General features: G+C 35.9%; 1 protein-coding gene across 3 annotated transcripts; it reads left to right on the top strand.

Annotated features, from left to right (window-relative positions):
• Nucleotides 1-411: 411 nt before the first annotated feature.
• Nucleotides 412-7164, top strand: LOC121325136 (short coiled-coil protein B). 3 transcript variants are annotated; one of them, XM_041267454.1, is made up of 5 exons: nt 412-520; nt 737-834; nt 1800-1864; nt 2761-2841; nt 4369-7164. In XM_041267454.1, exons 3-5 carry the CDS (start codon nt 1846-1848, stop codon nt 4509-4511), a joined length of 243 nt encoding a protein of 80 aa, XP_041123388.1. In that variant the 5' UTR covers nt 412-520; nt 737-834; nt 1800-1845; the 3' UTR covers nt 4512-7164. The 3 variants fall into 3 exon arrangements, with proteins under 3 accessions (XP_041123388.1, XP_041123379.1, XP_041123396.1); XM_041267462.1 differs by lacking the exon at nt 412-520 and adding an exon at nt 1272-1371 and having other exon boundaries at nt 734-834; XM_041267445.1 differs by lacking the exon at nt 412-520 and having other exon boundaries at nt 559-834.
• The last annotated feature ends 2362 nt before the right edge of the window (nt 7165-9526 follow it).

The following is a 9526-nucleotide window of genomic DNA, read 5'->3' as shown; positions in this document are numbered from 1 at the left end:
AAAAAAAAAAAAAAAAAAAAAAAGACCTAGTATTTTATGTGTTTTTTTCCGAATTTAATGTAAATCGCGTATTTTTTCCTCTGTGTTACCAAAAATCTAGATTTAGTTAAATAAATACATGTTAACAAACATATTCTTAAACGTTTTGAAATGTGTACTTTTTTTGGCATTGTATGAAGAGGAGGAGGGGAAAGCAGAGGGATTGGCTTTCGGAGTGTTAGGGCAGCTCTGCAACATAATGCCAAATCAAACGCGTCAATGGCAATGGGCGTTTAGTTTGCGGTGCAGTTACCCGCCCCGGCGTCTAAATCTGACTGACCTGATATATATATATATATTAGCTGATATATATATATATATATATATATATATATATATATAATATATCAGAAAACACATATTTATTTTTTCAAATGTAATTGTTGAACGATAATGTTTGTCTACAAAATGTATACTAAGAAAAGGGACCGGCACATGAAACGTTTGCGCAACACTGGGCTCGAGTACCAGCTCGGTTACTGTAGGTTTTTTTTTTTTTTTAAATGCTCAGCTGTATAGTATTGTGTCGTCATTGTTCTGGCCCCACAGTATCATGTAAAAAAAAATAGGTCTACTATCATGTTACTGCCTATCTCATTCAGTAATCATTGCGTTGCTCGTTGTCTCTCTCTGCTGTACAGTTTTGCAGTTGCGCCGCTGCAGGTCTGACTAACTGTGTTTGTTGATCATTCAAAAGGAGACCCGCAGTGTTAGCCGTGGGGAGAATTGCATTTCAATACATAGCCGTCAAAACAGGAGGTTCTCCCCCACCTCCCCCATCGTCAGTGCAAAAGGGTAAGTGATTTAATTTGCAAGTATGGAAAATATCTTTAAAAAAAATGGCTGAACGGGGGTTTGATTGTGTAATCTTAGGTCTTTGGCTACCGACATAATAAGCTGTAGTGAGTAAATAAAGCCATGGTGGATAGGCCTCAGTCGCTTTTGTAGTTTAAACCCTCAATTAAGTAACAATTTCATTTTAGTCAGGTCGTTTTGAGTATGCCTGATATAATTTGTAGTGACTTAAATTAGGAAATGCGTTTGAACAGTGTACATATTAAAAATACATCATGAACCTAATAAGTTCCGATTAAATTAGCATCTCGCATATAGAGGTTGCGTCTGGGTGACGCCAGGGTCTTTTCCCATTCTTAAAACAATAAACAAAAAATGCAACTCAAATATATCTTGGCAATATGGATACGACTAGTGACAGTTTTATTGACCCGCAGCTTCCGTTGTTGTGGTCAGTTGTGTGAAATTCCGACGGTTCTATTCGAAGGCAGGGCTGGGTCAAAACTCAAATCCCCGGCAGCATCCGTCTGAGTCGTGGTTAGTGAATTCTGTGTACAATATTTGAAAATATCGAACCTTAGCACTGCAATTTCATTGTAATATAAAAAGTAAATTGACTTTTTCTTGGTTTTCCAGTTAGATTAATTGTCTTCTGAGTTATATAATTCTTTATAGCGAGCTTTACCTATTATTTATTATTGTGCATACAGTAACATACTGTAATTATTTTTAAAGTCGCATCTTAGAAAGGTAATAATATTTTGTACAGTCATTTCGAAGATAGATTATTTAGTTATATTGGTTATTCCCAACTGAAAGACACCTGCTAACATTATTATTAGAATGTACATCAGTACTAGCACTATTATTATTTTGTCTTTTGAAAGCAGTTTGTGGCCCGGATGTTTTGCATCTTTACAAAACATTTTGTTCATGAAGTCTTGCTTTTTATTTCCGGTGGACAGTGGATCTGCAGCCCTGCACTGGAAACAGGAAAAAGAGTATTTCACCATGAACTCAGACATGGATGGTAAGAACTGTACAAAAAGTTTAAAGACTTAAATACAAAATGGAGAAAATGCATTTTGGTTTTCTTTTGTAGTAGTCACTGTCAGCCTACAAATTCAATAATGTATCCACTTGAAGAGATATAAAGAACAATATGAGCAGTGCTTGGATAACATTTTAAGATGTTATGAAATCACTAATGTGGCGTCTTCCTCCACAGATAGTTAAGTGTTCGAAGTGCTGCTGTGGCTTCCATTAGCTCTTGGTTGTCTTCCATCTTTTACATTACCTGTGTAGCATTACAATTTTAAATTTTTCTTTTTTTTTTTTTTTTTTTTTTTACTATCAGCTATCATGCTACTTTAACAGTCCATTCCCATATATTTTGGAGTTTGGCTTTAATTCAAAAAGCATTTGTACAATACTGTCATAAGAGTAGCCTGTCTGGTTAGTTGGGGTAAATAATTGTCTAGTGATAATATTTCCTACATTGTTTGTTGCTGCAGTAGTTGTGTAACATTTAAAATTTTCTTTTTCATTCATAAAACAAGTGGTGGAAATGTTTTAGTATAGCAATCGTGATAAATCCAAAGGCTTTCGAAAGGTAAACCATATTAATTTTTACACTTAGGCAAAATGAAATTACTGTACACAGACATGCAAGTTTGTTTTTGTTATGGTTTATTTGGAAAATAATAGTTATGAGTCCATTTGCTTTTAACCCCTTAAGGACTAGTACACACTCAACTGGCACTTTACTTTTCTAAAATCAGAAAAGCTTTTACTCAGTTGTGTACCCTGAAAGTTGGCCTGGAATGCGTGTCCTTAAAGTTGAATCTGAAGGTCTCAGGTTGACAAGCTCTGTGTTCTTGATGGCTTCTATCTAATATATGAATGTTTGTGTGTGTATATATGTAGGTGACACTGAAAACCAGGTGGAGCTGGAGGAGAAGACGCGGCTCATTAACCAGGTCCTGGAGCTCCAGCACACCCTGGAAGGTTGGACACCAACACTACCAAATAACACTGACTTATTTATTTTAAAGCTGTGACTGATCCTATGCTTGTTCTATGTGCTTAATGTCTGGGCTCTATAGATGCCAGGCAGTTGGTGAAATCTGTACATAGAATTCTATGCACTACAATATCTAGTAGAGACCATTCGTTAACGTGATGCACCCGCAGTAAGCGATGGACGGTATAAACACCTACACATGTCCCCCGATTACCAGTACAGTAATCAGAACAAACAAGCTTTTGTGTGTGTGTGGTTAAAACTTTATTAAGACACTCATTACACTGATTATATATATATATATATATATATATATATATATATATATATATATATATATATATATATATATATATATATATATATATATATATATATATACATATACACATACACACACACACACACAACACACACACACACACACACACACACACACACACACATGAATAAAACCTATGAATTTATAAACAGTAAGTGCAAAAAAGTAATGCAAGTGCAGAAATGTGCAGTACAGGTTGGCTGCATTACTGTACGCTTACATCATCGTTGTCTGTTTCAGGCAGAGCGTCCTGGTTGATAAGGTAACACCGTAAAAATTCTTCCTCTGGCATCCCCTCTGGTGTTGTCAGTGTCAGTTTCGGTTGTATTTTTTGTCAACACTTTCCTCAACTACAGAAACCCCAGCTTTTCTGAACCAACGTTGCATTGTTTGCTGACTGACATGCTTTAGCAAGAGCACAGTATCGAACACAGACACTTTAGTTACACTGAATTTTCTTGCTGATGCTCATTGCGTTTCTCTTTCAAGCCAGCCTTGCTGTTGCAGCCAGTGCTGTTAACCCGACACTGATTACAGGGATTAAATAGTCAAGGTACAGTACAGGGGTAATTTCTCAGTAATGAGGTGCAAACAGCGGATTGATCGATCTGTCAAGCTTTTACTACAGTGAAGTGCTGTCTTTTGTATTGAAGTCTATGTGAATGGCAAGGTAACGAGGTGGAAACAGCTGATTGGTGGATTAGTAAAAGCAATTACTACAGTATAAATAGTGTATTTTGTTATTTCAGTCTATGTGAATGGCATATAACAACACCCAAACAGCTGCGTCTACCCCGAAATATATGGCGTGCTTAACACAATAGAAACTATGCCTTTGTTATTGAAATCAATGGGAATGGCAAACGCTGTTTGTCTGATATTAACAGCTGACCGAAATAATCCTGTGTGGTGTAAATGGTGGATACTGAGTCTAGGGAACAGCTTGTCCAGTTATGATTTAAACTTGTTACATAATCTAGAGCAAGTGTTCCCTGTTTTGTTACTACAAACTAAAAGAAAAAATGACAAGCTTTTTTTTTTTTTTAAATCTACTTTTTTTTTTTAATATGAAATCCCAGGAGAAAGGTGTATGTTTCAGTTAATGTGTGCGTGACATTGACTTTAAAGGTGTACTGTTATAGTTTACTTTTATTATATGTACAGATTTAACATTTGTTTTGCTTTTTAGATCTGTCAGCACGTGTGGATGCGGTGAAGGAAGAAAACCTGAAGTTGAAGTCTGAAAACCAGGTTCTCGGACAGTACATTGAAAACCTCATGTCTGCGTCCAGTGTCTTCCAGACAACTGACACAAAAAGCAAACGAAAGTAAGGGAGCGATCCCCTCCTTTTCCCTTAACATCATTGGCATTGTTTACATTTTTTTTTTTTTTAGATCGTTTTAGTTCTTTTTTTGTGTTATGCCCATGTTTAACATGCACCCTTTAACGTACAGGTAAGGAAACCCCAAAGATACACAAGCAGCCATTTTGCACATTGTGAACAACTTGTGTACATATTTTTTAAGATAGCTTTTTATCTGGAAATGGCAGTTTTTACACATGAATGTTTTTGGGGCGGTTAATGGGATTTCCAAACCATTAAACTGTATACTTAAAACCAGTCCCCTGTAACTATAGAAATGTTTTTTTTCTTTTTTTTAATAACGCGACTGTTTAGGCGGATTTTAAAAAAAAAAAGACATTTTAAAAAATCAGGCTTGGAGTTTACTGTTCATTGAGCTCTTTAATTTGGTATATTAAATTGTGTGAAAAACGATGTAAAGTAATGAACATGGTACCAGTGCCACCTATTTGTATTTAAAATCTTGAAACAATTGTGGCTGTTTTGGAAGAGTGCTTTAGTAAAGCATTCCAGACCCATTATCAACATTAAGAAGTATTCAAACCTGATTTATATTTTAAGGCCAGTCATTTTTCCACTTGAGCTGAAAGCAAATGGAGGTTCCAACTAATTAAGGCTACAATGAAGAGTACATTTTGACCTTCGACGGTTCAGAACACATTACCGAAGGAAGGTTCGAACCGTCGATGGTACTAATTTGCATAATTGCCAGTTTATATTTGATTGAAAATCCTGTTAATTTACAAGTAAGCCAAATATATTCACATATCTTAAATATGTTATATAGAACAACAGTACATGTTTTTATAATTTAAGTAAATGCATGTTTATGTATACGTAATTGATGCTGCTTGCGATATACTGTATACAGTAATCTTGCTTTGCAACAGTACCAACTGGAGCGGACTTTGGCAAAACAAAGCTTTATTTAACAGTCAGCGTTCCAAGCAGGTTATCGGTCACAGTCACATTTTACTGCTACTAATAATAATAATAATAATAATAGGTTAAAACTTATGCTTGTCCAGTAACCCTGGAGATTGTGCCTCTATCAACATCAACAGTCTCTTGCACAGTTTGCATAATTTTATTTTATTTTTTTGTTTTGGTCGTCTTATTTGCAAAAACAAAAACAAAAAAAAAAAAAAAAAAAAAAAAAAAAAAACCTAAACAGCAGAGGGGCTTTGAGACGTTTCTTTCAATACGGCGCTTTGCTGTCGAGATGGCGAATGAAGAAATTAAAAGTTTGCATCTGGATAACATGAGCTGGAGGAGGGAGGGGCAGATGGTACTCAGTTTTTGAAATTAAAATGATTAGTGTTAGCATATATTTAGTATGTTTCAAACATATTCTACCATAGCACTTACACTATCTAGGTACACTAGGTATTTAGTACATATTTTACTGAAGCACTACAACCAATATACAGTGCCCTCCGGAAGTACTGGGACAGAAGTCAAAATTGCTGTTTTTGCTGTACACTCAAGCAATATGAAAATACGAGTAAAAGATGAAAATGAGGCAGAAGTACAGAATGTCACCTTTTATTTCTGCCGTTTTCAATACGTTTTACCAACTATGAATAACAACACTTTTAGAGTTCCATCCTCCCATTTTATGTGAGATAAGTATTGGTACAATTCAACTTAAAGCAGATATAAGAAGTATAAACGTTAGTATTTAGTCGCAAACCCCTTGCATGCAATAACAGCAACGAGTCTGCGACCCATTGACATCACCAAACTCTTGGTATCATCCTTTGAGATGCTTTGCCAAGCCTTTACTGCAGCCATTTTCAGCTGTTGCTTGTTTTGGGGAGTTTCTGACTTCAGTCTCCTCTTCAGCTAGTGAAATGCATGTTCAATCGGATTTAAATCAGGAGGTTGACGTGGCCAATCTAAAACTTTCCACTTTTTTCCTTTGAACTCCTTAGTTGTGTTGGCAGTGTGTTTTGGGTCATTGTCCTGTTGCATTGTGAAATGCTGCCCTATGAGTCTGGTGGCATTTCCTTGTACATTGATAGCCAAGATGCTTCTGTACACTTCTGAAGTCATTCTGCTGCTGCCATCATTCGTTACATCATCAATAAAGATGAGTGAGCCTGTTCCAGAGGTAGCCATGCCTGCCCATGCCATGACACCACCTCCACCATGCTTCACAGATGAGGTGCTATTCTTTGGATCATCTGCAGTTCCCTTTTTTCTCCGCACTTTTGCCTTCCCATCACTTTGATAAAGGTTAATCTTTGTCTCATCTGTCCATAAAACTCTTCCAGGACTGTACTGGCTCATGTATTTTTTAGCAAATTCTAATCCGGCCTTTCTGTTTTTGGTGATCAGAGGTTTGCAGTGTAGCCTTTGTAATTCTGCTGCTGAAGTCTTCTGCGAACAGTAGATTGTGACACTTTCACCCCAGCATTCTGGAGGTTGTTGGTGATTTCACTGACACTTGTTTGAGGGTTTTTTCACAACTCTGGTCATTGTTCTGTCATCAACTGCTGTTGTTTTCCTTGGCCGACTTGGTCGTTGCTGATTGCTGAAGACACCAGTGGTTTCTTTCTTTTTCAGGACATTCCAAGCTGTTGATTTGGCTATGCCCATCTTTTGTGCTATGGTTCTAATTTTTCTCTTTTCTTTTAGCATCCAAATTGCTTGCTTTTCTTTCACAGACATCTCCCTAGTCTTGATGTTGGATTATGCCTACTGACACCAAACGCAGACTCCAAAGGCAAAAGCAAAGGATAGAACTGAGATTACACATTCACAGCTCTTTTATGTGTAAACAACCAATGCAACAGGAAACACCTGATCAATTAGAAACACCTGTGGGCCAAATGTCCCAGTATTTATGCTCACATAAAATGGGGGATGGAACTCTGGAAGTGCTGTTATTCTTAGTTGGTAAAACATGTGTGTTGAAACAGCCAGAAATGAAAGGTGACATTCAGTACTTTTGCCTCATATTCATCTTTTACTCATATTTTCATATTGCTTGAGTGTACAGCAAAAATAGCAATTTTGGCATCACTGTCCCAATACTTATGGAGGGCACTGTAGGTACTCTCCCAGTGCTTTGGCATATTATACCTTGCTCCTTGCTATACCTGTCAGCGGCACCTTATAGAATTGCTACATATGGTAGTGGATTTTAATACGACAACTTTTGTTTAAGTATGCATTGTACAAATCTAAAGATCGAATTTTGCATGCGAGTGACATTTAATGTGTGATATATAGTATTCACACATTGTCAAACGGTTTCGGTTAACAGAGACTGGGGGGAAAAAAACAACAAAAAAAAAAAAAACATACAGTGCGTCAATGCTGCCTGACGAACCTTCGAAATCAGTGGGAAATGACAGTGGAGAGCTTGTATCCCTATTCTGTCATCGTAAACCAGGGGGACTGTCAGCAATTTTTGTGTTCTGATAAAGTTCAGTGCTACTTAAAAAAAAAAAAAAACAAACAAACAAAAAAAAAAAACACACACAATAGAATGTGGCTTTTCATGAAAAGGAAAATGACTGGCATTATTATTTTTTTAATTAAAACAGTACAAAGTATAGACTGCTATTTATTGAATCTATCCGCTTCCACTACGATAGAATTTTGTTAGTATATTGTCGGGTGCTGGGAAAAACTGGGTCTTTTTACTGAAGCTGGAAACTGTTTCAGAACGCTAATAGTGAAATGTTTCCGCAGCTTTAGAAGTATTTAAAAGGGTAATGTATTTGAGTTGCAAAGTGTGTTTATTTAATAATTATGCTATGAACATGTAACCTATACCTACACATCCCGAGACGTTGTTGCCTTGTGTGTAGGTTGTATACATTTATGTGTTGCCTTTTGGAGTATTGTTTAATAAAACCTTTTTTTTTTTTGCTTTTTGCGTGAGTCAGCATGCTGGTGTTCTTTATAGTAAAACATACAGAGTGGACTACACAGAATAGATACTACCAAGTTTAAAAGGAGGTCTGATCACGCAATTAACGTGAAAGTAAGCAAAAAAAAAATAAAGGTTATCATTAAGAATAAACATGTAACTTACTATAATGAAGATTCTTTTAACAATCTTCTCTTGACATTTTACTGTAATTCAATAATTGAATCCAGATGAAATGGCTATTATAATACTGTTTAAAACCAATAAAAAGGCTTAACTTGTATGTGTAATATGATTTTGTATTTATTATAAGTGTGTGTATATATACAGACACTCGCACAACTCGGGCCACTTTTTTTGAATTAAAAACTAGAATAGAAAATTTGCATAGACAACTAAATAAATTCATATAAGAAAATGAAAAAAGTTTAAGAATGTGGGAAAGACAACACATTTATTAACTTTTGTATTTAAACTGGGGAAAGGTCAGTTTCAGCCTTTAATTAGAGGGTCAGTTATTGTTAGTTATTCAAAGGCGGTCTTTCTCTGAAAGTGATCTGTGTTACCTAGTGTTTAGAACAGAGAAAGGGAGATGGGAATTCCAAAGTATCAAAAATCTGTCATTTCTGCTCCTTGTGGCAAGTGACTCTTAATCTGTAAATGTGGACAGATTAGGACCTCTTGGTTAAAGGAGTGATAAACAATTGGCACAAGAACACTTCTTCTTAACCCCTTTGATTGGGATGAAAGGGTTCTTTCCTTGTTTCGGATAGTCCAGCCTCCATGCCTATTACACAAAGGCGCTGCTCTCTTGACAGACGTGGCATATTGTGTTTTTTTTCTGTGAATTTCTTTATTGCTTTTATTCAAGCTTGCAATTCAAAAGCTGAAATCACTTCATATCCAGAGCCCATTCAACTGTCTCACTAATTAGGTGATTAAGTGCATATGCTTCATTCATAGTCACTCAAGAGTGCCATGGTCAAGGCTGAATGATCGCATGACTAAAAAAAACCAAAAACATTTAATCAATGTCCATCATTTATACCTTTTTTTTTTTTTTTTTTTTTTTTTTTTTAAATAAATGTTTAATAGTGATA

Source organism: Polyodon spathula, chromosome 1 (assembly GCF_017654505.1).
Source record: "Polyodon spathula isolate WHYD16114869_AA chromosome 1, ASM1765450v1, whole genome shotgun sequence".
Classification (NCBI taxonomy): Eukaryota; Metazoa; Chordata; class Actinopteri; order Acipenseriformes; family Polyodontidae; genus Polyodon; species Polyodon spathula.
The sequence above is the reverse complement of the archived record's forward strand: the minus strand, read 5'-3'. Positions and strand labels throughout refer to the sequence as shown.